The following is a 26,560-nucleotide window of genomic DNA, read 5'->3' as shown; positions in this document are numbered from 1 at the left end:
TAGGTGACGGGAACGTTGAGAACAAGAAAGCCTATGTGCGGGAAGTTGTTTAATTAAGCCAAAAAATGTATCTCCAATGGCACAGCATTTTATGTAGATGACGTTAATGTCACTGTTCCACGGACTGTTTATTTAACCTTCTCAAACAATATTTTTTCCTAATTTAACAAACCGTGAACTCCTTCCTGGCAAGGTCAATACACTCACACACATACAGTCACACACATATATGAGCACACCATGCCACAGACCATATGACCACGCTGTCACATACACCATTTGACCACTGAACTATGCAGACCACTTTGGAATACTGGCCAAAAAAAGTCACCACACACTCGAGTGGCTTTATTGCTGTGTCGTTAGCCGTGGCACCGGCAGGTCCGCCGGCCAAACCAGCCTTGTCATTGTCCTTGAGCGGGGAGGAGTTTGTCGAGGATTAGACCCAGGCAGCTGCTGGCCCTCTTCTCATCTCATTTCAGCCACTGCTAATCTTCAGGATGGCGGTGTATGGCCGCTGCCTGTTGCTGCTTCGCACAACGCAAACCCAAGTAAAGGAAAAACAACAGAACACTGTAAAGATTCCCCTGCTTTTGCTGCAGAAAGTGTTACGGACAAGAGTAGGACTCTTGTTCTCTGCCCGGTGAATGAATAGGTAATGACTTGGAACAGAGGGAATGTTATTTAACACAAGTACTCCTGTCAGTGTAGATGGGGGCGTTTTTTTTTCCCCTCCTCTTTCACACTGCGATATGGAAAGATACAAAGAGTTCATGCTGAGTTACTGAAATGATGTGTAAACATTTTGTTATGCCAAAGGAGCAGACTTGATCTATGGCAGGGCAAAAACATGCTCTGAATACATTCTTGAACTGTCTCAAGATTTCTGAGAATGTCACAGTGTGGTGTAGGATTGGCTGAGTGAGGGATTGTGGGATGGAAAAAGTAAGAACAGAAGTGGTATGATCTCCTCAGTCCCTTAGGTAGCTGTCTTGGGGGCTCGAGATATCTTTTGCATCTGCTGCTTTCCACACTCCCCCTTTTCAGAGCAGACAAGCACTAGCACCTGAGCACACACTTGCATTCTTGGAATGTCTCTCTTGATTTTTCTCCTCTTATTTTTTCCACCCCCCAGCTCTCTCCCCAGTTGTCACCCACACTTTTCCTCCGCCGACCTCTCCTCACTCCATGTCACATCCACTCTCCCCCCTCTCTCCCCCTTCTCCTCTGCTACAGCCCTGTGACGGAGGCTGGGTCCAACAGGAGGTCCATTTGCATTTATATCACACATGTAATGTGCTCAGTGCTCTTATGGTTGGGCTGAACAGCATGGTATCAACATGACACTTTGGAAATCGCATGCCTGTCATCTCAAGCCTCATCCCAGAGCTCTTTTCACATGAAACATGAGTTGAGTAGAGTAGGTTTTTAATGCAACCTGTCTAGCCTCTCTCTACCATTTTCATCTCCTCACCTCACCACAAAACCTAGCAGACATTCTGTACTCCATGGAAAACACTTTTCTTGCTCTTATTTTCATCTCTATCTGAATATGAACACTTGGAGACTCACAATCCAGTCATATTACTTAAATCTGATTAGTACACGTGGTAATGAGGCACATTCTATGAATCTCCATGTCATCTTTATCTCCCTTCTCTCGTGGTATTAATTATTTCTCACTATTTAATAAAACAGAAACGTCAGAAAAGGAAAATACTCGCAAGTAGCCAAAATAACAGGGGACACATTTTTCCCCAAGTCTGTGTGAAATAAGTGGCTCAGCCCAGCCAAACGCTCTCAGGAAGTCTTAATTCATGTCTCCCTCTGCCTTGTGTTTTGCATTTCAAAGAGCAGTAGTGGTTTTCTTAGTGTATCCAATTAAATCTTTTTTTTCTTGTTTTCCTCATCTTCATTAGGATAATGTGACTGATGAGATCTTTCAGAAGGCTGAGACACTGCTGAAGAACCTGGGAACCAGGGACAACGCAAAGGTATTATACTAATTGCCGTCTGCCCCTTTGCTCTACTGTTTGATCTGATCCAATGAGATGAAAGTGTAATGATCTCAGAGGTGAAATAAGGCAGATGCAGTTTTGAATTTTTGGGGAGGAGCAGTCCTGATTAAGAGAAACAGGACACAGGCAGAGGCAGTGCAGGGACATACCCACCTAAAGCTGGTCTACTCATTTTTTTTATTGCACAATTTGCTTAATTATAAATTAGGTAGTGTCAAATATATATAATTTATCTTGACAAAAGTAAGGAGGAGATGGGTTAATGATGAGTATATTGCTATAAAGTGAAGTGCAACTTGATAAGTACGACCCCGTTTTGTATTAAATCCAATAAAGCCTAATTACAAGGATCTCTACCAGTATTAACTAAAGGTAATGCGGTTTCACATAGTTTGTTATACAATTAATTAAAATGCAGTTTCAAAAGTAGGTGTATAATTACTACATTAATGGTGGAAGAAGTACTCAGATATGTTATTTGTATTTTAGTAAAAATACCAATACAGCAACGTAGCTGGACACTGGTCACAAGCCAGAACAGCTGGGAACCACGAGTTTAATCTTTAACAGTGGATTATATTTTGTGATCTTATCTCATAAATGATTCTGTGTGAAATCTTAATTTGAAAAAGTAACTAGAAAGTATAGCTGTCAGATGAATGCAGTGGAGTGTAAACACAAAGTAGCAGAATGTGGAAATACTGAAAAAAAAAAAAAGCACAAGAGCTTAAACAATCTGAAATGTAATCTCTCACACATCTCTCATACACTTATATATCTCATATTGAGTCTAGAGTTTTGCTCCTCCCCAAAACAAGTGGATGCTTAAAGTAATCTCAGAAGTGGAAACGCAAATGTGGTTTGTCATCATATCTCCTCATATACTTTTCCCTCTATACCATCCTCATGTGTTTAGCAGACAAGCTTGTGCTCTTTACGATTTGTTATCTTGAATACATCAAATGATATTTTGACTGCAGGCCTTTCAGAAACTCCAGGATTGAAGAAATATAATAGTAAGATAATATCAATTTTGGTCGGTCTGTGTCTCTGAGATACAGCGAGAACAGAGGGGAAAAGAGAGCCACAAACAGGCAGAAAGAGACGTGAGCACATGTGTGTGTGTACTCCAGTTTCTCCATATCCTCCTCTGTGATGCAGTGTTATGTTAGGCTGACACTCAAACACCATCCACTCTTAATTAGCGCTGCACTATCAGTGGAGAGTCCTCTCTCACTCCCACTCTCTTTCATCCATTCTTTTTCTTCTACACCCCAGCAGCCACGGACTCAGAGAATCACTTACACTAGTGTGGAAAAAATATTTTTTAAGTCTGCAGCTAGCCTGCTATGCCACAACGGGATTTAGCAGTCATTGCAGGTCTTTGTCTTCTAATAAATGAAAAAATAATGTTTGTCAGCTCAGTTGCTTATTCTTATAGAACAGTAATATGTTGCCCCAAAAAATATTTGAGAGACTATTTGACCCCTCTTTTCAGAACTCCTTTGGTGAACTAAGTGGGCAAAAATCTATTGGATCGCTCACAGTGTTCTAGCCACCATGAGACACAAAGATATGAACACACACACAGCCATACAGAATAGAAAATATCTGTTGAAATGTGCACAGTAGCTCAACAGCAAACTATTGTAAATCTGACCGTATGTTGCACCTTAGCAAATGACAACAGCAGAGGCAATGATTTCTCAATTTCTTCAGTTGTGAAAAAATAAGTGTTAAGTGATGAATTATACTCTCTGGAGACAATATGGGTGGTCCACAGCTCTTTCAATAAGAGCATTCCACTACGGGTGACTGCAAGTCAGCTGTTAAAGCACAACTAGCAGATAGATGGACACATGTCCTGTCTGTCCCATCATTGTTTTGTACCTTTTTTTGCTACATTTCTGGCTAGTTAACTAACAGAGCCAAAAAAAAAACAAAAAATCCCCTCAGAAAAAAAAATAAAATTGCAACTGGTCCACACTTACATCTTTTTGAAATGTCTTTTCTTTTATAACCTGCATTTTAAATCTTTCTCCATTATTTGACCACGGCCAGATGTAGTTGCTAGGAGACGTGAGGCAACTGCAATTCTCTACATGCTGCTCTCGGCGCTAATGCTCGTCTCTACCTCGGCAGGTGTGGTTCTACAACCAGGCATGGCACAGCGTGGTGTCCTTCCTCAGTGTGGCCAATAACGCCATCCTCCGGGGAAATCTGCCGGCAGGAAAGGATCCCAGCCAGTACGGCATCTCCGTGTCCAATCACCCCCTCAACCTCACTAAGGAGCAGCTCTCCTATGTTGCCCTGTGAGTCATCAGACCAAAGAAATGGGTTGAAGGGTAGATGCTGCTGGGGTTGATCTTTGTGGAGCAAAGGTGCAACTTGAAATGAAAAATAGGGCAGAAAAATGGCCTCAATTCATTATTTAGTTATATAGCCAGACAAGTTAGTATAAAATACTGACAGCATAGTATATGTATAACTATACATTTCAAATCTCTATGGATTTATCACTGAGTAAGACCCAGAGCTGAGCAGTGTTTCTCGTGCTGCTGTGCATTATTAAAAGTATTAACAGACTTTTTCCGAATGCTGATGACTTAATTTGCTGCTTTGTGATTTTTGGGTCAGCTCCCATTACACTTTGAGCGTCAAGCACGCCCACTCTTTTGCCTGTGCAAGTCTATATGAATAACACAGATAACACAGAGTGTGCTGAGGATCTAAACACATTTAATAGAAATGTTCTATGTGTGTTTACAGTGTTGGCTGCAATTTATTTTAGAAAAACCTCATCTGCAAACCCTGTCTGCAGTTTCCTCATCGGGTTCCAACATGCTGGGCAGCCACATCACTTTTTTCTCTCGTTGAAAGACACAATTTTAGGATTTTCTGACAATGCCTTCGTGAGATGCAGGAGAGAGAGCTGAGAGATAAGGGAGAGTTAGAGGGACAGAGCACTGGAATGACAGAAAGAGAAGCGGAGACAGCATAGACAAAGGGAGAACAGATGAGTAAGAGACAATACAATGGAAATGTAAGACAGATAGATAAATGAGGGATTTGTTTGAGCATGCACAGATTTGGAGGCCCATGGGAGCCCTTTACGAGGATATACTATTTTCTTCTCATGCCTCATCCCAGGGCCGTGCGAGAGAGCGGCTCCCCATGAGAGCGAGAGATTAATGATGTGCTAAATCACAACATATGGATATAACTGCTCTCTGTGCACTGTACACTGTTTTGTTTTGCGATTATGACCAGTGATTTTTAGCTGGTGTGTATTCTTCAACATTACCTCGTGTTGATATTTTGCATTTCGTCTCTTCGGAGACATAATTGCGATCAACGCTTTTAATGGGAAGTAGTTAATATTTACATCCCACTGCAGCAAATGACTGTGCAGTGCCATAACCACAACTAATCCTGACATTATACAGGCAATTTAATGGTTCTACCAATCACCACATAGTAGCAGTTTCATCCCATGTTGCTGCCGTTGCTCCAGCCCACAGTCAGGTATTCATGTAGTGATCAGGTGCTGACGACAGCCCTGAGTTAGGGAGAGAGAGAGAGACTGTGCCAGGGTTAGGAGATAATAACGATGGCCTGCCTAGGGTAGATTCAGGATGAGCCTCTTTTCCTCCTTACCTCTCTGTGCAGTGTGACGACTACAATTTATGTACAATGATTTCCAGATTAGCTTGAGCACTCCTTCATTGTTGAATAAGTGCGTAGGCTGCAGACAAGAATGGAGGAAAAGGGAAGAATCTGCTTGAGCAGATGACTAAGCAGTGTGGAATTTGGTTGCTTAAAGCACCACTTCAAGATTTTTATTTTTTTTATATGAGCAATGGATTTTGTTTGGGTTTGAAGCCACAAATTCTACTCTTACTATTAAACTTTGTTCATCAGGGGGCCAGAGACAGAACTCAAAATCAACACTTATTTTGCTCTGGTATTACTGGATGTGTAAATGGGCAAATATTTGCCAACAGGTTTACTATAACAATGTTAAAAGTGTTGCTAAACTTATGCTGCTGCCTCCAAATGGCCAAAAAACAAAGAAACCAGAGGGGGAAAAAAATAATGCAGCCTTTGGTACATATTTTTTTGTGTGTTATTCAGTCATTGCTGGTTGAGAGATAATAACGTTGTGTGGTGAGCAAGACAGGAATGGTTTATCTTTGATTTTAGCTTAGTTCAGCTGAAGGTGAATTCACCTTTTAATTTTGGTCTCAATGCCAGCTCGCTGTAGCTAGCTTTAATTGAGGTTGTGGAATTTATGGTGATTTGCTTGTAAACAGCCCAAGTTAATGTTCCTGTATCACAGAGAGGTAAGAAAACCGCCGAATGCCACCAATAAGGAAAAGTGCCTCCCTGTCCTATTTTAACAATTGAGATTTAAGGTCTTAAAAGGAATTTATATTTCTCATTGACACCTTTTCAATAGCATGGAACGACATTTACTGGAGCTGTTCAATCGATAATAATTCATCACTAATGTTTTGTTCCCTCGCCAGGTTTCGGACACAAAAATTGCACTGCACCATCTAATTTGAAGTGAAGCTCCCCTGCAGTGTACTGGAGAGTACTTCACAACCAATTTGTGCTGGCAAAAAAAATAGGGCCAACCCAATTTTCTCTATCATCTCTGTCATACTTTGGCACCATTCCATTATGGAGATAGATATGTGTATCACTTCACTTTGCGCTAGTGATGTTCTTACCCCTCTCTGGAATTTGATATGTAATTTAGCTGCAATTCGCCAATTAATATTGTTTTTGATTCAAATATTCAGTTAAAAAAACATTTACAGGTGAACTGCCAAATGAATTGTATTCCCACTTTTTCTTCTATCAGAATTAAACTAGTTCTCTGCATTATTTACGCAGTGCTGCATAATACAAATAACGGCCTGAATGTAGTGCCTGGAGCTTCAGGCTTGATAATTATCTCATGCTTTCAGTCCCCTGACACTTTAACATTTAAGGCTGTGCCCTATAGCACTTGTCATTAAAAAAACTTAAAGGAAAGCAATACATCCTTTAAAGCTTTACTCCCGCTGCTCATCTTTCTTGCTCTTCCATTATTACTTAATTAGCAGATTGCTTGTCCTCTTCTTCACAGCAATTAGCCAGCTTCGAGCATCCAGGGTTAGATCATTCACAGCTTTCTCCCTTACATTATCTCCCCACCCAACCAGAGCACACAGCCCTTGAAACCTGTTGAAATGTGGGCCGGCACCCACTGCGGCGAATGGTTTTATTTATGTGTTCTAATTGCATCTGCTTGGCGATGATAAATGCAGCCATGTAGCCACACAGGGTAACTTATTTAATATGCTAATTACACAACAGGAAGTCTGGTGAGAGATAATCATGGGCCGGGAGGGGAGGATGACGGCGGGGGTTAAAAGAATACTCCAGAATTCTTTCCAATGCTAATTGAGCGAGCTCAACGAAAGATATGTTCAAAGCTAGGGTGGCATATATGAAGACATGCGACAGTGAAGTGAAGGTCAACATCTTGGAGGAGAAAGGAACAATTTGCTTCTAAGATGAAAGAAAGGAGAGTTGCATATAAGAAGTATGGTCCAGATTTTAAAATGTGCTCCTCTATTTTCCCGTTGACTGTTTCCAAGAGACCAACAGGAGCTGTGAATTGAAGATGAAGCCAGCATAATGGCCTATCATGGTTTCAGAGGGCTAATGATCTTTAAAAGCTTTTTTATTATGTACAAACAGCATTGTCAGTGCTTTCTATTAATGAATGTAATGCCTGTCTAATTCACTCATCAATACTCACAAGCACATGTCTGTGACATTAGCTATATAGATTATTTCTGGAGGTGTAACAGAATTTGTTTAAATGCATCCTAATGTTGCAAAGTAATAAATGTTACACGCTTATTGGATTATAGGAAATGAGCCAAATGCTGCTCTGGCTAATGTCCTGGTAACAAGAGAACCAACCCCAGACCTGATCTCTTTTTTTAGAATCTCTTTCATACACATTTTTCACAGCACAGTGTTGTATCTGCCATCTCTAAGCTTCTTTTTATTATTTTCACTGGTGTCATTGTGGTGATCTGTAATATTTTCTGATGTAAATATGGCTGCTGTGGTGTATAGGGATGATGAGTGCCCACTTAAATGGAAAGTGAGCCGCTGAGAAAAAGATTTAAATGCTGTGAACGTCACACCAGAACCTTAATCAGTTTCTTTGGAAGCATTAGACCATTTCATTTATATTTCAATTGAGTTAAAGTTCTGTATTTCATTAAGATGTCTCGTATTCCAATTCATGCGTCTTACAGTTTAATCAAAGCCCCCGAGGTAAGGGCTTACATATTTTAGCATCCACGTGTGTCGCTTTGCTCTCCTGCCAACCCCCTGTTTTGCTGTGCTCTATTCAATCACAGGGCCACAACCTCTACCAACGTGGTGGTGTCCATCTGCGTCATCTTTGCCATGTCCTTCATCCCTGCCAGCTTTGTCCTCTTTCTCATCCAGGAGAGGGTGAACAAAGCCAAGCATCTTCAATTTGTCAGTGGAGTAAACCCAGCTGTCTACTGGTTGGCCAATTTTGCCTGGGACATGGTAAGAACAAGCTTCATCACGCCGCTGTATCATCTCTTAGCTGATTTCTGAAGGTTCTGAATTTAGCTTGCCTCTTTTCTACATGTTGATTGAAATCTAGGTTAAAACTATGAGACATAATGTGATGCATCCAACACAGGTTTCAATGCTGAAGGCCTCATTTCACCCTACTACCATGAAAATTGTTTCCACCTAAGGCTATATGTGAAAGAAATATATATATCTATCCACTATAATTGATAATGTAGCTTTGACACTGCTGGCTTCGGGGAAATGCTTCACCGGAGCAACAGTTATTGACTGAGCCGTAATTATCGACACCGGCTGCCCCCGCTGGTTAGGCTCAACAGGCTTACCGGCAGTTTCCCTGAGGCGTAATTGAAGTAAACATTTTATCAGGTACCTCTGGTAAAGAAATGGCATCAGGATGCTCATCATTATGGTGGATAAATGCTGCCTGAGTGGGGAACAAATGTGCCTAAGGAGCTGGTCTGTCTGCATTAGCATACGTGCTCTATCGACAATGGGGATATTACAGGGAACCCATGCTGAAATTCCTGTGTAAGCCTTTTCTGTGACCTAGAAATAAACATGTATCATTGTATCTTGACACATTCTGTCTCTTTTGTTATCAGTGGTCCACCATAGAAAATACTGCATTAGTTTTATAAGAGCTCTGCAGCCAGATTTATTATTAAACCAATAAATAATTTTTTTTTTCCAAAGAAATATTAGTCTTTTACTTGAAAATTGTATTAAAGTTTTGTACACTGTTCAATGTGTTATGTAGGGACCACTTACTTCAAATAGAATCAGATGGGTCTGTTATACTTAATTAGAAACTTAAAGGGGAATATGTTTGGGTGCTAATTAAAAAAAAAAAAAGGAATCCACAGATTTCCTAATTACACGTCTTTTCAATTCATCTGAAAAAAATGAACAAAGAATGTCTAAAGCAAGACATCTTTTGATGTGGTCACTAACGGCCTGAAGATCATTTTCTTAATCATGCACTGGCCCATTTCTGAGGGGAATAACTGCGTATTTTCTTCTTTCTTTGCATGTTTATGTTTGTCCTGACAGTGTAACTACATCGTCCCATGCTGCATAGTGATTGTGATTTTCCTCTGCTTTCAACAAAAAGCCTACGTTTCACCTGCTAACCTGCCTGCTTTGATTCTGCTGCTTGTTTTGTATGGGTAAGTAATGTGATACTTCCAGTATTCACCAAAAATTGATGATTGTTGAAGAGTGATGGCAGGTTGTAATTCTGTGGTTAAACTTTTCGTTGTGGGGTTACCTTTTTTATTTTATTCGGACCGTGATTCTTCCTCATTCTGTCTCTTGGAGTGATGGCATGTCCAGTTTTATCAAATTGGACATGAGTTCTGTCTATTCATGTAGGGGAAACTGCTTCTATGCATGCTTTCAGGCAAAAGGTTCGTCACATTTGTTTAAGCTGGTTCAAATTAAGTAGGCGCTGTGCCGTGGTGCTGATCTGAGCGTGAGTGCAATGTACGGGCTGTTGCATCATGCTCTTTCAAGTGAAAGACAATGCATAACATTATGTTAATGAGGTGTTACATGTATAGCACCCAACATGATCAGCCATCATCATGAAGCATCCGGTAATAGGTTGCACAGTGTGGAAAAAGTAAAAGTGAAACAAAAACAGATGTAGAGACTGAACCTTTAATACTGCCGGCCTACACATAATCCATTATTGTTGTTAAGTATTTACAGTTCTGTGATCCATTTGATTTTTTTTTTCAATTCTACCTGCGGGCCAAATAATCATACAGCCCTCAGTTATTTTACTACTTCAATGATTACTTTGAGTAGTGCTTCTACTACCTCTAATACTGAACTTGAACTACTGCCGGCCATGTGTGGGTGGCATTTATTGTTCAGCGGTGTTATATCGGTCACTTACTGGACATGCAAATGATCAGAGGAGGCCGGTGATGCCGTGAAACACATCTCACCTGGTAATCTGCACTTCTGAATTGAAAATGGCATAAATTCTGCTAACATTAAATCGACTACTACCGTCACATAAACCCTGGTGTTGAGTTTAATGAGTATGGGGCACTGAAAGTTAATCCTTGTCCATTAACTGAAAGTTAATGTTTTTCTGAGCACTCGACTATTCAGGTGATATCGCTAAATCAGGTCGGGGGATCCTCGTTTGCCCTTTCTGTCTGTTTGTCTGACAGCGTCTTGTTTTTGGCAGTTGGTCCATCACCCCCATGATGTATCCCGCCTCCTTCATCTTCAGCGTGCCCAGCACAGCCTACGTGGTGCTGACCTGCATCAACCTCTTCGTTGGTATTAACGGCAGCGTGGCCACCTTTGTTATGGAGCTCTTTGATGATGATGTAAGTGGCATTCACACCACAACATACACACCTAGCCTGCCTCACATACATATATGCATTGTTTTAACACCATGAAAGACAGGTCTTGTGAAACAGCGGGCACGCACATTCAAGCTCCCATAGCTGCATAAAAAATATATTTGGAAACTAAAGTAGAGGATGGCTAATTGACATGAATCATAGATAAGCGCTCTGTGTTTTCGAAGCAAAGGCTTCCATACGCATGTGGGTGGAGTGTGTGCCCACCTGGTACAACTTTTAATATATTTCCTTTATGCTCTCAAGGATTTTTCAAAGGAGTTATTCTCCCTATTCTCTTTAATGTTTAATCGTTTGGTGAGAATTGGGTCTTCGGAGAAATTTCTTCATCCATCTTTTAGCTAGTGTTCATTTTAACTGCAAGCTGCTCCAGTCTCAGTGGAATCAAAAGACAAAGACACCAAAAAAGAACTGCATGAGAAATGGAGAGCTTAGGAAGAGAGAGAGAGAGGAGGGGGGGGCGGGTGTTGACTGACAGTCATTTTACTTTTGATTATAATTTAAATCACATTTATTAAAAAAAAAGAGAAATTGGCTTATTCTGACTATACAATTTGTGTAACAACCAGAACTCTCACCAGCAGGGCCTCAATTACTCATAGGTGGTGTTTGAGAAAATGTTTCTACTTTTCTTGATGTCTTCTTTCATTTGTTCTCTGAACTAAATATGTCTAATTTGATTTGTAGACTTAATTGTTATTTGCATGATTAGCATACATCACCCACACTTGGATTTTTTCACGTTGCATTTTTAGCCTCACGCTGATCAGTCATTCCTTGTCAACAGACACAACCGCGTCTCACTCCCTGACAAGCTGCTTATACATCTGATGCTTCATCAGAATGTCTCCCACAGCTCCGAGCCGACACTTCAGACGGAGCGTAATGTTGTCTGAAAGATTTTGCCTCTGCACACTTTGTCCCTTCCGACGAGCCTGCTTCTGACTTGATGTTTCCTCTGGCGCCGCTCGGCGATGGCATGGGATTTTTCCTGCTCCTAACGAGGCGGCCTCATTTGCATTGTGATTTCATTATCACCAGCATTCATTACCAATTTGTATTTTTCGGCTCGTGTGTCTCTCCTCAAAGAATGCCAGTCTTGCCGTTTTGTTGTGTCTGCATTAACTTTATTTATTGATACAGTCTTAGCGCTGTGTATTACTCATGAAGGGCCCACTGGCAGTGCAAAGGGACAGATTCATTGCGCTACTCTCTTGTCCGAGGCTTTAGGAACGAAGATAGTGTTTCTCTGAGACTCGACAGGGACAGGGGTGCATAATAATTCTCCTAATCTGACTTGATTTTGCTGCTGATAAGAACACCTGATGGGTCAACATCAATAAACAAATGTTACAACTCTCCAGGTTTCCATGTGTCTCCTGTTCAGAGGGGATATCTCTACGGAACAGACTCTTCTCACAACAGCTAACATAGATACGACAGTGCCCCGGTGTGCCCCAGTTAGGCAGAAAGGGTAGATCCTACATATGACAGCTCAATCCAGCCTTCTCCCTTTGCGATTTCCACTGTTTCAAAGCTTCATCTTATCATTTTTAGACTCCTCAGCGGTGGCATTAGTTAAACACTGTGGCTCACAAGTAAAGATAAAGGCTTCAATCTGTTCTCTGTTTTAAAGCACAGGGTGAATCTAGATCCCTTTTGGGCATAGTACCATTTTTTTTTCCAGGAGATGTTACAGAGTGAGAAAGCAGAGCTGCAGTGTTACAGACTCAGTGCCCCAGTTTTGTCTTGAGACCGATGGGAGATTTTCTTCCCCTCAGGACTGGCCAGCTCCCTGTGGATTGCATCAATCCCAGCCTGCCTTGTATGCTGGAAGCAGTGTCTGAGTCAATACCTCCACCACGTGCCACTCAGAGATAACCACAGGCACAGATAGATTTTCCGGGATAAACATAAAGGTGTGGCAGCGTGGCCAGGTACTACCTACCGCATGCAGTGTAATTCGAGTGCATTGTACCAAGTGAAGCACCTCTTATTGACAGGATATTTAAAAAAAATCAAATCCAGTAGTTTTCTATGTATAGTGTAGTCCACCCCCCCTTTTTTTTCAAATCGCTAGCGTAGTCTGACAACCATAGCACAAATTCAAAATTAAGTAAAACTTTTTGATTTAGCTAGTAGCTCCACAACAACCACCATAGCTAAAAAAACATAAATTTCATCTCCAGAAAATATCTAAGTAGACTGTTTGAGCCTCATACTGTGTCCTTATACTTGTGTCTGTCTGCTCTCATTGTGATATCCAGCATTATGAATGAAGCCGTGCTGTGGGAATAAGCACAAGTAGCGATATGGGTCAGATAAGCGCCTCGTAGACTATACCACCTTCAAAACCATTTGAAAATGATTTATGGGCATATAGCACAAATGTAAGGGGGAAAATCGTCCAGCATTTCATCATCACCGGCTAAGAGCCTCTTAGATCTCCTTGATGAACACCCAGTCAAGTGAAGATATTGCTGTTTCATGTATTGATCTCAAATTAGGTCTCACTTTCTTTGCATTCCTCTGCCACACAGATGGGCTGCATTCAGCCAAGGTCATAGCTGTTGTTTATTTATTTGACTTTCTTTATCTCTGTATAAGCTTAGTGTTGAATATAAAGAACAGAGGAGCCTTCAGCAAATCCCAAGACTTGCGTGTGTGTGTGTGTGTGTGTGTGTATCTGAACATTTGTATACGTTCGTGAACAACCCAGGAAAAAAATATGCTTGACATTAAATGTTTGCAGACCGTATGAAAAAATTCTAAAAAGACCTTATTTCCATATTTATATAAAAACTGTACTTATTTATATAAATACTGTAATGAAGAGACAAATCCATATCAACTGAGTCAAGTAAAAGTCAACCTAAAAACTTGTTCAATAAATAAATAAATGGTATTTTTAAACCTTGGCCCTACTTTAGGGCCAAGGTTTAAAAATACAATACATTAGTTTGCCTCAGCCAGCAGCTGTGAACTGACTACAATGGCTGTAATGTAATCCTTTGGCTCACCCTCGTCCGTCAGAGTACATCCACTAAAAGTGCTTGTGTTTGCCACTGACAGGCTCAGGTTGTCAGTGGAAGTGTCACAACGTCCCGGACAGGATCCTTAAAGAGACAGATCAGTAAGACCTTTTAGTTTTAACCAGAAACAGCCGTAATATCCCTTTATCCAAAGCCAAGAGACTCCGTTGACAAAAGCAGCGTTTTTACCTCACAGAACATCGGAGTTAGCGGTCTAGTCGCTGTGACTTTGATGTTTTGATACATTCGCTCGGATCAAAACCCTAACCTTTAAAACACCAAAGTCAGGCAATAATACAAAGAGACTAATTGATTTAGACGGTGTTTGACAAGCAACACCTCCTCCTACCTCAAAAGAGTACATTTCAGACAGGCCTTTTAATGGCTGCCAGCTAAGGTGAGCGACTGGACCAGTTCCAAAACTTTTTGTACCTACCGGTCATTTAGAAGCCAAAGTGTATAACAATAGGAACCATGTTTAAAAATGATCCGGTAAGATTAAACGGTTAAGCGATAAAATTAGGTTCCTAAATGCACCTCAGCACCTGTTCTTCCTTTAAAATGAGCTATTAGACGTGAACATCTCAGAAATTAAACAAATTGTCAGACTGTTGTGCTTTATTGATCTCTGAATATCTTCTGAGCGTTATGAATAGCACTGTGCTGACTGACGAAGGAGATCCATTTTCTAAATGACCTCCCTTCAACATTTCGAGTGGATTTTACATTTTGCTCTGAATTGTGATTGCTGTTCTTTGTAGCTTTTAGTCTCCAAGCAAATGTGTAAATGTAGATAAAAAGCGTGATGAATTATTGTTTAACACCTTGCCGGACATCTGAAGGTTTGCTTTGACATCATGATCAATGAGGCCTTTTCAACACGCTCTCGTATCTCTCTGAGAGAAACTAGGCCATTGGCCACCTACTCATACAGAAAAATCATTTTACATATGCATGTGCCTGCGTTTGATCATTACTGTATGTTTTGCCACAAGGGGAAAAGGCAGGTACTGTATGAGTTAGATACTCACTTCTTTTGGAGGTGTTATGAGGATTTATATATCAATTTAAGAAACGCATGTTCCTTCCACATAAAAAACTGTGATTGCTTTTGACGCATAAATGTTAATTTTAGACAAAGAAGCAAGGAAAGCAGGTATACAGAGTTCAGAGTTCTTTGCTGTCCTTAGAAGATCAACACCACTCTCATGTTTGTCTGCTAAATATGGAACCAGCAGTCAGTTAGCTTCTAAAGGTAACAAAATCAGCTTACAGTCACTCTAAAGCTCACAAATTAGCATGTTATATCTTGTCTTACCTGAGGTCTAAAAATGCCAATTAGTTATTTCACGAGGGGGTTGTGTGCTGGATGATTTCTTGGCTGGCACCAGTTAACCAGGGAACCAGTAGAGACTTGAGAGAGAGGAAGTTGCTAACACAAGATAAAACATGTTAATTAGTGTGCTGGTTGGTGGATTTTATTGCCTTGGACAGAGCCCGAGCAGCTTTTTTCCTCTGCTTGCAGTCTTTATGCTAAGTTAAGCTAACTGGCTGCTGACTCTAACTACATTTCAACCACACACAAGGCATTTGGTGCCAAATTTTCTTATCTAACTCTCTGAAAGGAAGCAAATGAGCAGCTCTCCCAAAATCTTGAACTATTCATTTAGACATTCAGACATCCAGCAAACTCACTTGACAAAATTATCGTTAAATCTGGCATTTGGATTGTTTTCTTAAGGCTGGTAGACTCATAAGGCTGCATGTACTCATTCTCAAGTGCCATTTGAAGCCTTACTTAGTGGAACTTGTTATAGTGAGCAGTAATACACATCCATGAATAAATTCTGCCACAGTAATGGCCATCATCTTGAAATCCTACACACGGCTGTAACAAAATGCACTGCCACCCCCGCCCCACCTACTTTTTGCGTGGGCTCACCCAAAAAACGGAAATGATAAATTTACAGTCTCCCTCTATGTATGCAAGAGCTTTGAAGACTTTGCTGCAATGAAGCAGTATGCATAATGCATGAGGTCTCTTTTGAACACCATGCCGCGCCAAACGTAGTAATATTTTCCTCTCCCACCCCTTTTTTCCTCCCTGACTTACTGTACTTCCCTCCCGATGTGAGCCAGTTTGTTACAGCCCCGTCCATTGTGTCTTCATATAATTAACTATTTCTTTTGTGCTTCATGGGGCTGCCATTGAATTCGAGCCTCAGGGAGGAGGAAAGGGACAGTACAATTTTAGGGAGAAAGACAAGTTGTAGCCAGGAAATGCCCTGTCAAGATAAGACTAGCTTTTTATGTATGCCTTGTGAAACAGTGAAACAGTATGCTTTGGCTTTGTGTTGTTGCGTATCTGTCTCTTTGTACTTGTACGTAGTATCAGTAGAAGGAAAATAGACAGACACACAGAGATTGCCTGTAGGTGTTTTCACATTTTTTTGTTATGTTCCTGCTGTGGCTTTTTGGTCTCTGGGTGCTCCTTTCTGCCCTCAGTTATGGTTTTAAGGATGAACATCTGCTTACTTGAGCACCACCTCATCAGTTTATGTTTACACACACTGTATGTGTGCTACCTCACAGATCACACAGTATGTTCCCGTTTGCTAAATTCCAACATAACAAAGGTAGATGAACTCAGATGCTCCGCGCTCCCTCAGCATGCCATTTAGGGCCTCGCAACACAGCGGCGCACAGCATGAGGTGCAGGATGTTTGTTAATTATACACACTCGCGTCGGGGCGCTACGCACCATCTTCCAAACCTCTCAGGCCGCTGGCCCAGCTGAGTCAAGGCGGCGAGTCAACATATTGTGCTTGTGCTGGCTAGTTCCCAGCCAGGGCTAAAATATTCAAAGCTTTGTGTCTTGTGTGTGCTTGTGTGCATTTTCCTCAACAGAATGTCTCCCACATCAATGACATAGTGAAGCAGGTGCTGCTGATATTCCCACATTTCTGTCTGGGCAGAGGGCTAATTGACATGGCCAAGAACGAGGCAATGGGCACGCTCTTCAGCAGCTTTGGTAAGAGGCCACCACCACTATCAGCATGAGCAACCATTAAGAAAAATCCTCATTTTAATGATTTATTTTGTGCAATATTAAGGTCTAATATTATTCCCTCAAACAAAAGAAAGTACTTGCCAAAGGGGTGAGATATTTTTTCATACAGTACAACTAAACCTGTTGAGCCTTTCTTGACTTAATGACTTTCTTTTGATTCCACAGCAGTCGTCTAAAATAGAGCTTTCAACATGATTCAAAGTAATTTCAAAGTTAAAAGTAAGCTCCATAGTGAACAACAAAGTTTCTTTTTACATTGAGTATTATAATAGGGGTTATTTGCAAATCCTCTACCAAATAACTGTCAGGAAAAATGCATCTATACAGTTTTGCAATCTTGTTCTCTATTCAAGACCACGGATGTAAATCATCCCAGCCATAGTTTATTCCATCACTAGTTCCTTCCATATTTTGTGCAGAAGTGCATCGCATGAGCCCAACCTTTAGCTGTGCTTCTTTTATTCCATTTTACCTGCACAACGCCTCAGTGCTGTCCTTAAGTGATTACAGACAAATGCAGGTTTACTGTTTGGGGCATAGAAAAGGACGAGAAACCGTTCCGTAAATATTCCGCTTTGTATTGTATTTAAACATTTGCAAAGTCAGTTTTTGGAAAATTTTAGACCTTCACAGTTTACATTCATGTTTATTGTTGTTAGCAGTCTTTGCTTTCTATCCTTTGCTACATTAACACCCCCTGTAGATTAGAGGATCACGTGACCGACGTGCACGTGAATATGCGTACTGTGCCGTTGCTCTTGCCTGTTAACTGCACACCTAAATAACATTTAAACAACATGCCTTTCCTGTAATTCTACTATTTCTAACTCACATTACCATGTAATTCAAAATGCCAGTTCTTCATCTTCACAGCAAATTTAGACAGACGAAGGGGAGATGAGGGGAAGGTCACTGTCGAGGTGCAGCCACGCTGAGAGGGCCATCAAGAGGCAAGGAGGCACATGAAAGAGGAAGAGGAGTCTTATCTGTAGAGAGATGGAGCAGGAAATAGTGATTTGAGGAATCATTTGCGGTGGTGGTAGAGAGCAGGAAGAGAAAAGTAATCACAATCTAAAAGGGCTAGTGTGGAGAGGGGCTATTTACCAGAGAATGAGACTGAAAGCGCTTTCGTTTTTCTTGTCTCCTTACTCTGCACCCTCGGGCTGAAGGGTTGTAGACGCTGAGAGAGGGAGGAAAGAAAGAAAGCAGAATTGACAATGATTAGAGTTGGGGGAGCTGTCAGCGGGTTACTTACATGTTCATTAGCCAAAAGAGGCTTCAACATGAAAGCGCAGGACATCAGTGATTTCCTCACATGACATAAGTGACAGCCATTTTTTTATATTTTATTTTTAAGGCTAAGTGGCATTTTAAACTGCTGGCTTTCACCAATGAATGTGTCTCAAAAACACTTCAAAGAGCTGACAAATTCCAGCTCTCCACTAACTTTTGACAAAGATATATTTGGCTGTCCATGAAAGCAATCACGCATCTTTGTTTTTGACAAATCAAACCTTGGAGCTTGTAGATAAGGGATGGAAATAAACATGAGATGACGCACGGTAATAATGCATTTAATGGCAGACCTTTCTCCGTGTGTATTGACTTTGTTTATTACCATATATATTTATTTTCCCCCCCTCTTCCTTCCTTCTTTATTAGGGGAAGACCGTTTCCAGGACCCGCTCAGCTGGGAAATGGTGGGGAAGAACCTTTGTGCCATGTCCATCATGGGAGTTTTCATGTTTGCCATCACAATCCTCATCCAGTATCGCTTCTTCTGCAAACCGAGGTAAAAGTGAATGTCAACAACTCTTATTTCAGAGTGAATTAAATCAAAAATGTTTTAAAAAACCCAATTAGTTACGCACCTTAATTTGTGTCATTTTCATGTTTACGAAGAAGTTTAAGAAGTTGTGCATTTTTATCCAGTATTTGTTTCAGCCAGATAAACCATTCCCTCCTATTCTTCCTCATTTAAATAAGTAATGTACTTCATATTCATTTTGTAGAAAACATCTGTTGCACCGTGAATCCGTTTGGCAAATACTACCCGATTTTTTTCTGCTCGAGTGTTTACTTACTCTAAAAGCGAGGTAGCCATGGAAACTAATGCCTGTGGTTTCTACTGTTTATGGAAATTGCTGAGATTGTTTCACTGAGCTTAAACTTTGACCGAGATAATTTGTCATGCGAGTTCATGTTAATTTTAATGAAGGGTGTTATGCCAACTGTGGTTGACTTCTCCCTGCCAGGCTTATTTCAGTGAAGCCATTATGTGCAGAGGAGGAGGAGGAGGAGGATATCGATGTTGCTCGGGAACGTGAACGGGTGTATGAAGGCAATGCCCAGAACGACCTTCTGAGGGTCTGTGACCTCACTAAGGTATTGTGCAGTGTGTTTTTCAGCTCTCGCTAAAGAACTGCTCTGATTGTAGCTAATAGTGCATGATTCATTCATTCCCACATTGTGTTTCAGTCATTTAGTTAATATTTTTTTAGGTCAGAAGTTGACTGATTGCTTTATATGTTTTTTTTTTCTAAAATGTGAGACTCTCAATCTCTTAGGGCAACAAACCACAAGTCAAACACAGAGAGACTCAGAAAGCTTCTTCCCTCAGGCCATTATAATGGGAAACTCTGACCTCTGTATGTCCTTGGCTTTGTCTTACCCTCCAGCAACTTTTTCGTTCTACCCTTTACATTTGCATATTTTCACTGAAGCATGTACAAAATATGGTGTACAGGTCAATATACATTTTAATAATACCTATTATTTACTTACATTTCCTATTGCTTTATTTTATGTGCTTTAACTTCTTATTTTTACTCTCATTCCAATTCATATTATTTATTACATGCTAGCCTTTTTAGCGTGGTATCTAAATCCCCATAACAAACCATACAGTGGGCCCTGTCTTACACCTGGCACAAAGCAGCACACAGCACAGCTCAAGTGTCATTTTTACACACAGTGTCCATGTTTTGTAAGTAGTAAATATACATGGGCACGTATAATGAGTTGTGATTCAGCGCATTGTTGCTGCAGTGCTATCTTGAGTCAGCAGAAATGTGATTGCGCCATTGACCAACAAAAAGCAGGTTAAAAGTCAGTGCTGCTTTATTTAGATGATAAGATGCGCCTGCATGGACAGTAGTGATGTGAGGATTGTATTTATATCTGCAGGCACTGCAGTCAATCCGTGGATCTGGAGGGTTGGGTCGGCTTTTATAGTGAATTGTTTCAATTGTTACAATTGTTGAGCAAAGCAACTGGCCTAAAGTAATTACCTACACTATTAAGAACTTAGACACTGGAGTAATCCACTGCATCTGTGTGTGTGGATGTGTATGGTAGAGAGGAATTTTCAAAGCTTTTCCCTCCATTGCATCTGCATTACTGAGTTTGCAAGGCAAATTGGAAAGACAGGTTGCTAGTCTGCACCTGTGAACATTCACAAACATCGAAAGTGGGCATGGGAACCATACAAAATTGCATTTTTAGGGTTGTAAAGGTCAGCGCTCCCTTACAGCCTGCCCCTCCTTGCAGTAAGTGAAGTCGAGCGTGCTGTGATGGTGCATGCCTCAACACCACCGAAATTAACGCTTCATTCATCGGCAGATGTTCCCTCCCTGCGGGCGGCGTGGCAGCAGGAAGTGTCACCACAGCAGCCTGCTCTACAGCTCCAGTGCTGACAGCTGGACGATCCAACAGCCTTTTGCTTCTTACCACCCTTCTTCACTCCTTTACTCCATCTGCCTTCTCAGTCTCACTATACTTAGTCTTTCACTCAATACTCACGGACACAGACGTGCGCCACACTCCCTAGGGTAATTACTGGACAGGTTCTGGGTAAAACAGTTGGGTGGGCAATGTATTAAAATGTCTCACAAGGTGAAAAGGTGTGCAGGGGAATGTTCCTTTTTCAGCAACAACTTATCGAGTAAGCTTTTTGTGATGCACCATAAACTCATGCAAACCCTTATCTCTACTGGGACATATTGTGCCAAAAATGTTAAGATATTAGATTGGATTTGACTGAGCTTGTCCGCTGTTAACAAGCACCGATTGTTAACACACACCTTCATGGCTGACAATATTTCTCTGTGATGAGACACAGCGGCCCATCGCCACACACAAACAGCAATGGCAGAAGGCATCAGGAATCTTCCTGCAGTGCCCTCATTGACTCCCACCACAGCTGTGCCCCATCCATTTGGGGTGTAGATAACAAATTGATCAATGAGCGCATGGCTTCAGTGGCCATGCGCCACAGGCTGAGCCCTGTCATAAATCTAAGCATGCCTCTCAAGCGATCGACAGGCCATCAATCATGTGTCAAATTCCTGCTCCTCCCCTTCCTTTTGCTACGGCTCTAAACAGGAGTGTTTTGCTATGCGCCCCACCTGCTAGCCTCCACTTAGCTGCTGCATTAGCATCTGCACTGTAATCGATGAAGACTGTAATGGAAGTGTGGCCGTCTGTGAGCATTTTTCAGGCCCAGTGTTGTCAGTTTAACCTTCCAGTCACTCACTAAGTTGACAGAGAAAGTTTAAAGAACCTTGTGACAGCTGTTTGAAATTAGGAGATCAATGAATGATGAGTGGCACCCTGGTATACTACAAGTATGCAAGTAAGTTGTAGTCATAGAAACGCTATATATATAGTCATACAAATACATATATGTATATGTATATATATGTGTGTTTGTGTGAGAAATGGGCTACTGGAACAAAACATAAATGGAAGAGAGCCAAGAATATGGACCTTTTTGGAATGCTACTATAGAAGTAACCTCAGTGAGAGGGGCTACATACAGAGGATGTGGGATATATGGATGCATCAAAACACAACATGTGAGCTCATAAGAAACAACAGAACATGCCGGTGGTGATAGATGTAGCAATCCCGAGCAACAGCAACATCAGAAGAAAAGCTTGAAAAATACCAAGGGCTGAAGTGAGAGCTAGAAAAGACGTGGGGAGCGAAAGCAACAGTGGTGCCAGTGGTGATCGGAGCACTGCGGGCTGTGACCCACAAACTTGGAGAGCGGCTCCAGCAGATACCAGGTTCAACATCTGAGGTCTTTGTCCAGAAGAGCGTAGTCCTATAAACATACTGCACAAAACCCCTTAAACTCCCAGGTCTCTGGTAGAGGACCACAGCTTATACTGTTACCAGTGTTTAGCAATGCCCAGTTTGAAATCAGTTAAAAGGAAAACATTTAGAACCTGTCACGGAAAAAAAGGGAAGGAATCAATGGACTATATATTGTCGAATTCTTATTAAATAAAGCAGTGTCAGTGAGTGTCATGGTTTAGTACCTGAATTGTAGTATTTAGGTTTTGAAGCTTGTCATTTTCCAACTTAAATCTATATTTTAGGTTTGCACTACTGCCGCCACCACACTCTCTCAACTGTCTCATTTGATTAGATGTCTGCCTGCTTATCATGACAGCTGCTGTGGTGCTCCAGTCAGAGGGGAATTATCCTTTAATTGCCTTCCTCCTTACGTGTATCTGCTGCTTTGATGTAGCTTTAGCACTGCAAACTATCACTAAAAAGTGGTATGTGTTATCCAGGTTGATAAGTACAGAGTGCAGCTGCCAGATGGCACTGAAAGAATGGTGGATCTGTGCAACTTCTGCTTTTATCAAATGCGTTTGATGTGCCAACTGTGAAATAAATGCAACGTCATTGTTTGTCAGGCTTGAAGTGGCAGTTCTAAATATACATTTGCCTGGTAGCATTCTGGATACAGCTGGGACAGCTGACTCATTTTAATGGTGGATACTAGGTCTAGAGATTCTCTACTGGAAATGTATCCTTCATACTGAGAAACGTTCGCTGTCACTTTCCTGTTTTAATGAACGTTCACTGTTCCAGTCTCTGACACTCTCGTACAGGCACGTAAACACACTCAGCATTCATCGGGAACTATGTTTTCAACTTTTAAAACCCAAAAAACAGCCAACACTAGTGACTTTTTCATAACTCAAAGGGGCACGGTGCTGTCCTTGATTCTGAATGCTAAATGTCTTTACTGTCACACTCAGCAACAACAACAAAGGCCTTGTCTTGTCTTTTTGTGTTAGAGCAAGACAACGCTGCTTTGGAACTACTTTGAAAACATATCAAAACCCTAACATAGTCTTGGATTTGGAAAAACACCTTACTACATACTAAATACCTTATTTTGTCGAATGTTTTTATTTTGCTTTATTTTTTTTTCCCTTTTAGATGGTAAGAAATCATGCTCACTTCAAGTGGGGTTTCTTTACCTCCTCTGGTGAGATTTTCAGACGATGCAGACTTGAATGTAAATGTGCATGCATGAGGCCGGTCAGCAGGGGAGGATGGGAATGCAGCATGGAAAGTTTTCAAGTGAGATGTGGAAAACATCAACCACCTTCTCATTTCCAATGTCGCCACATGATCTTAGCAGGATACTGGCCAACAATCCGAATGTGAGGAGTTGCATTCTCTTTGTCCTACGAGATGGGATTCTGCATCTCGTGGGGTCTCGTTTTCTTTTTTAAGCCACACAGAGAATTATCCCCAAAACTGCAGCTCCCCTCTGCCTTACAGAAAGTTTCAACTACTTTCAGCTCATTGTTTTACAACCAGTGACTCTTACAGCTCTCATCAGTTTCCATCAACAAAAGACAACTGTTTTCAGCAAAACAAATAAAAAGCTGTACACTAGTTGTTCAGCAAACAAATGGAAGACAAACAAAGTTAGTGACTACCAGGTGAAAAACACAGTGGAGCATTTAGTAGCTAATGGGTCAGATATACCCCTCAGGAGTTGGTGGAGACCAACAACAGAGCTAAAAGCAGAGTGGACACTGGACTTTAATTCATCAGGTGGCTCTAACTGTGATGGAAATCATTGAAGAAGTTGTCTAGACTCTTTGATGTCTAAGGTAACAAAGTTTATTAATGCTCGGCCAATTATACCAGAGAAAATATCAACACAGTGTGAACACAGCCCGATACTCTGAAGGTTGCTTCCTTTGATCAATCTCTTAACCCCTGCTAGGCATGTCAGAATCATTGAGTGTCCAAATGTGGTCATTCTGTATGTACCATAAATATGTGTGAACAGTCTATTGGTTCCCTGGTTTCTAAAAAAGGAACTATGGCCATTCCATTAGCCCAGAACACTTGTTCTGTATGGATCTACAGGTCGCCATCGGCATGTTTCTCTTAACAGGAGTCTATCTCGCAATGTCTGGAACACACACATCTATCCCTTGTGACCTTGGTAACCTCAGCAACAGCACTTCTCTCATTATTTAGAGGATGCCAGTCTTTCCAAACAAACAGCTAAACTGTGTACCAAAGGCAGAGCAAGGCTTCCCCCAACTTTAGGTTTCACACTTGGCCTGAATTGGACCCCTTGACCCGAACGTGACCTGGGGGAGCTCCTGTGTGCAGAGGCTGGAGGAGGATTATTAGCTCACAGTAATGCTGCTCTGTGTGCGCTGGATGTGGAAGTGTCACGTCCATACACAGTCCCTGGTGTAGCTGTAAATTTTAAGACTTGTTATCTACTTGTACCACATTTAATTGATTGATTTAATTGAAGTACTTTTTCAGATTAATGACAGCATGGTCTCTTAGTGCCACGTCTCTGTATTGAGAACGTATCTAAAGTTGGTGTTCGCACATAAAATAATGGGTGACTTGTGAGTGTGTTGAAGGTTATTGAGGGTACTGAAGTGGTACCAAAGTGGGGACAGATTTCCTCATGAATACTGTCACTGCAGTCACAAATGCTAATGTTCTTGTCCTCTTCCTCTCCCCCCTGTGCAACTATCTAAATTTTTTTTTAATACCTTTTCCCATCTGGCTCGCTCTAAATGTTGCAAATTATCCCTTCTTGTTAAAATTAGTTTCCTTCACGTTCTCTCTCCCTCCTTCATTTTCCACCTTCTTCCTCCATCTCCAGTCCTCCCTGCTGCTCTGGCCCATCGCTCCATATTTTCTCATGCTATTTTTCTCACTGTCTGCTCCCCACCCTTCCCTGCCTCCTGCCTTCTCTCCGTCTTTCTCTCTCTTTCTCTGGCTGGCTTGTTGATTCATTTTATTGTCTGCTCTCTGCAGGTGTACCCTCGGAAGAACACCCCCGCTGTGGACAGGCTATGTGTGGGCGTGCCTGCCGCAGAGGTGAGTCAAATGCTGCTGAATCGCACAAGCACACTTTTCGAGCCTATAGTCTGTTTGCTTTTTGTCCATATTACCGAACTTTTTTGCATTCACAGGCTTTATTGCTTTTCAAAATTAATCAGTATATATGGGAGAAAATATTTCATCCTCTGTTGCCTGTGAAAGTAACAATTGGATATCAATTAACTAACTTACACACAATCAACTAAAATTTGAATATTAATGATAGTATTTACAAAATATTGACTGCATTGACTCACTGCTCCCTGCTCTTACACAGGGAGCAGTGACAGAGATTCTCTGTCTGGGCTTTGATTTACAGTTTACAGTTATTTCTTGAAGATTTGAATTAGTGTTTGGCTCTGACTTTCCCTTTTACTGAGTCAAATCAAAATATCGCTGCTTAGAGAAAGTATTAAGAGGTACACTAAGCTCCTTATCGGGTTTGTTTTCTGCCATTATGCTACTGCCAAGCTTGTGTGTGCTAAAAACACAAAACCAGGCTAGCAGAAATGCAGCTGAGTCTGGGAAGCAAAGGCATGATGTTTTGTTCAATACACTTTGAAAATACCAGTGGGAAACCAAGTTAACTAAATACAACAAAGTAAGCTTACACAATTTTGGTGCAAAATTGATCTACTGTCAGTGTAAAGCACCCTTTCCCATTATAAAATGTCATACATTACACATACACACATACACACACTGTACCGCTGGAAGCTTGACTTAAACATAATCTCAAATGCTGACAGGGACTCGTGCTTGGTGGGCTTTCCAGTGGTATCCATCCTCCTGCCACTGTTTACTCAAAGCCCAATGTAAATGCCAGTGGAATATTGTCATTCAGGGGGCTCTGCTGATCACACACTGCATTTCCATGCATTATTTACATCAAGCTTAGCCTTCCTCTATGCATTCACAAGCACAGGTCACAAACAAGCAGGGATCAATGAATGACAGAAATCAAATATTTATGCCGGAGCCAGAGCACCTAAGGCGGGTCACATGACCGTAGGGCTCAGCAGAGACAACCTACTGCTGCATGCCCTCCAGAGGGAAGTAAAATCAGCACCATCAGGACGAAAAGACAGGGAAGGGATGGTGTTTGTTGTAGAAATTTGCACCGGCAGGAAGAAACGCTGTTGGGAATAGTCAGGTTTTTAGAGTATTTGCTCATGTCTGCCCGCCGCATTGATTTAGTGTTTGCTGTTTTGGTTTGTTTGTGTACAGAAATATATCAAT

The 26,560-nt window shown here is 41.3% G+C and overlaps 1 protein-coding gene across 1 annotated transcript in view; it reads left to right on the top strand.

The window, feature by feature from the left end:
* The window catches only part of LOC139223010 (phospholipid-transporting ATPase ABCA1-like), a 137,707-nt gene that overhangs the window by 87,569 nt on the left and 23,578 nt on the right, over window positions 1–26,560 (top strand). The window contains exons 35-43 of the mRNA XM_070854934.1: window positions 1,920–1,994; window positions 4,161–4,330; window positions 8,450–8,627; window positions 9,711–9,826; window positions 10,861–11,005; window positions 16,984–17,107; window positions 18,809–18,938; window positions 19,402–19,531; window positions 25,256–25,318. Coding sequence (XP_070711035.1) covers window positions 1,920–1,994; window positions 4,161–4,330; window positions 8,450–8,627; window positions 9,711–9,826; window positions 10,861–11,005; window positions 16,984–17,107; window positions 18,809–18,938; window positions 19,402–19,531; window positions 25,256–25,318 — 1,131 coding nt within the window. The remainder of the gene's footprint in view (window positions 1–1,919; window positions 1,995–4,160; window positions 4,331–8,449; window positions 8,628–9,710; window positions 9,827–10,860; window positions 11,006–16,983; window positions 17,108–18,808; window positions 18,939–19,401; window positions 19,532–25,255; window positions 25,319–26,560) is intronic.

Source organism: Pempheris klunzingeri, chromosome 23 (assembly GCF_042242105.1).
Source record: "Pempheris klunzingeri isolate RE-2024b chromosome 23, fPemKlu1.hap1, whole genome shotgun sequence".
Classification (NCBI taxonomy): domain Eukaryota; kingdom Metazoa; phylum Chordata; class Actinopteri; order Acropomatiformes; family Pempheridae; genus Pempheris; species Pempheris klunzingeri.
Note: the sequence above shows the minus strand (reverse complement) of the source record. Positions and strands in the feature narration are given on the sequence as shown.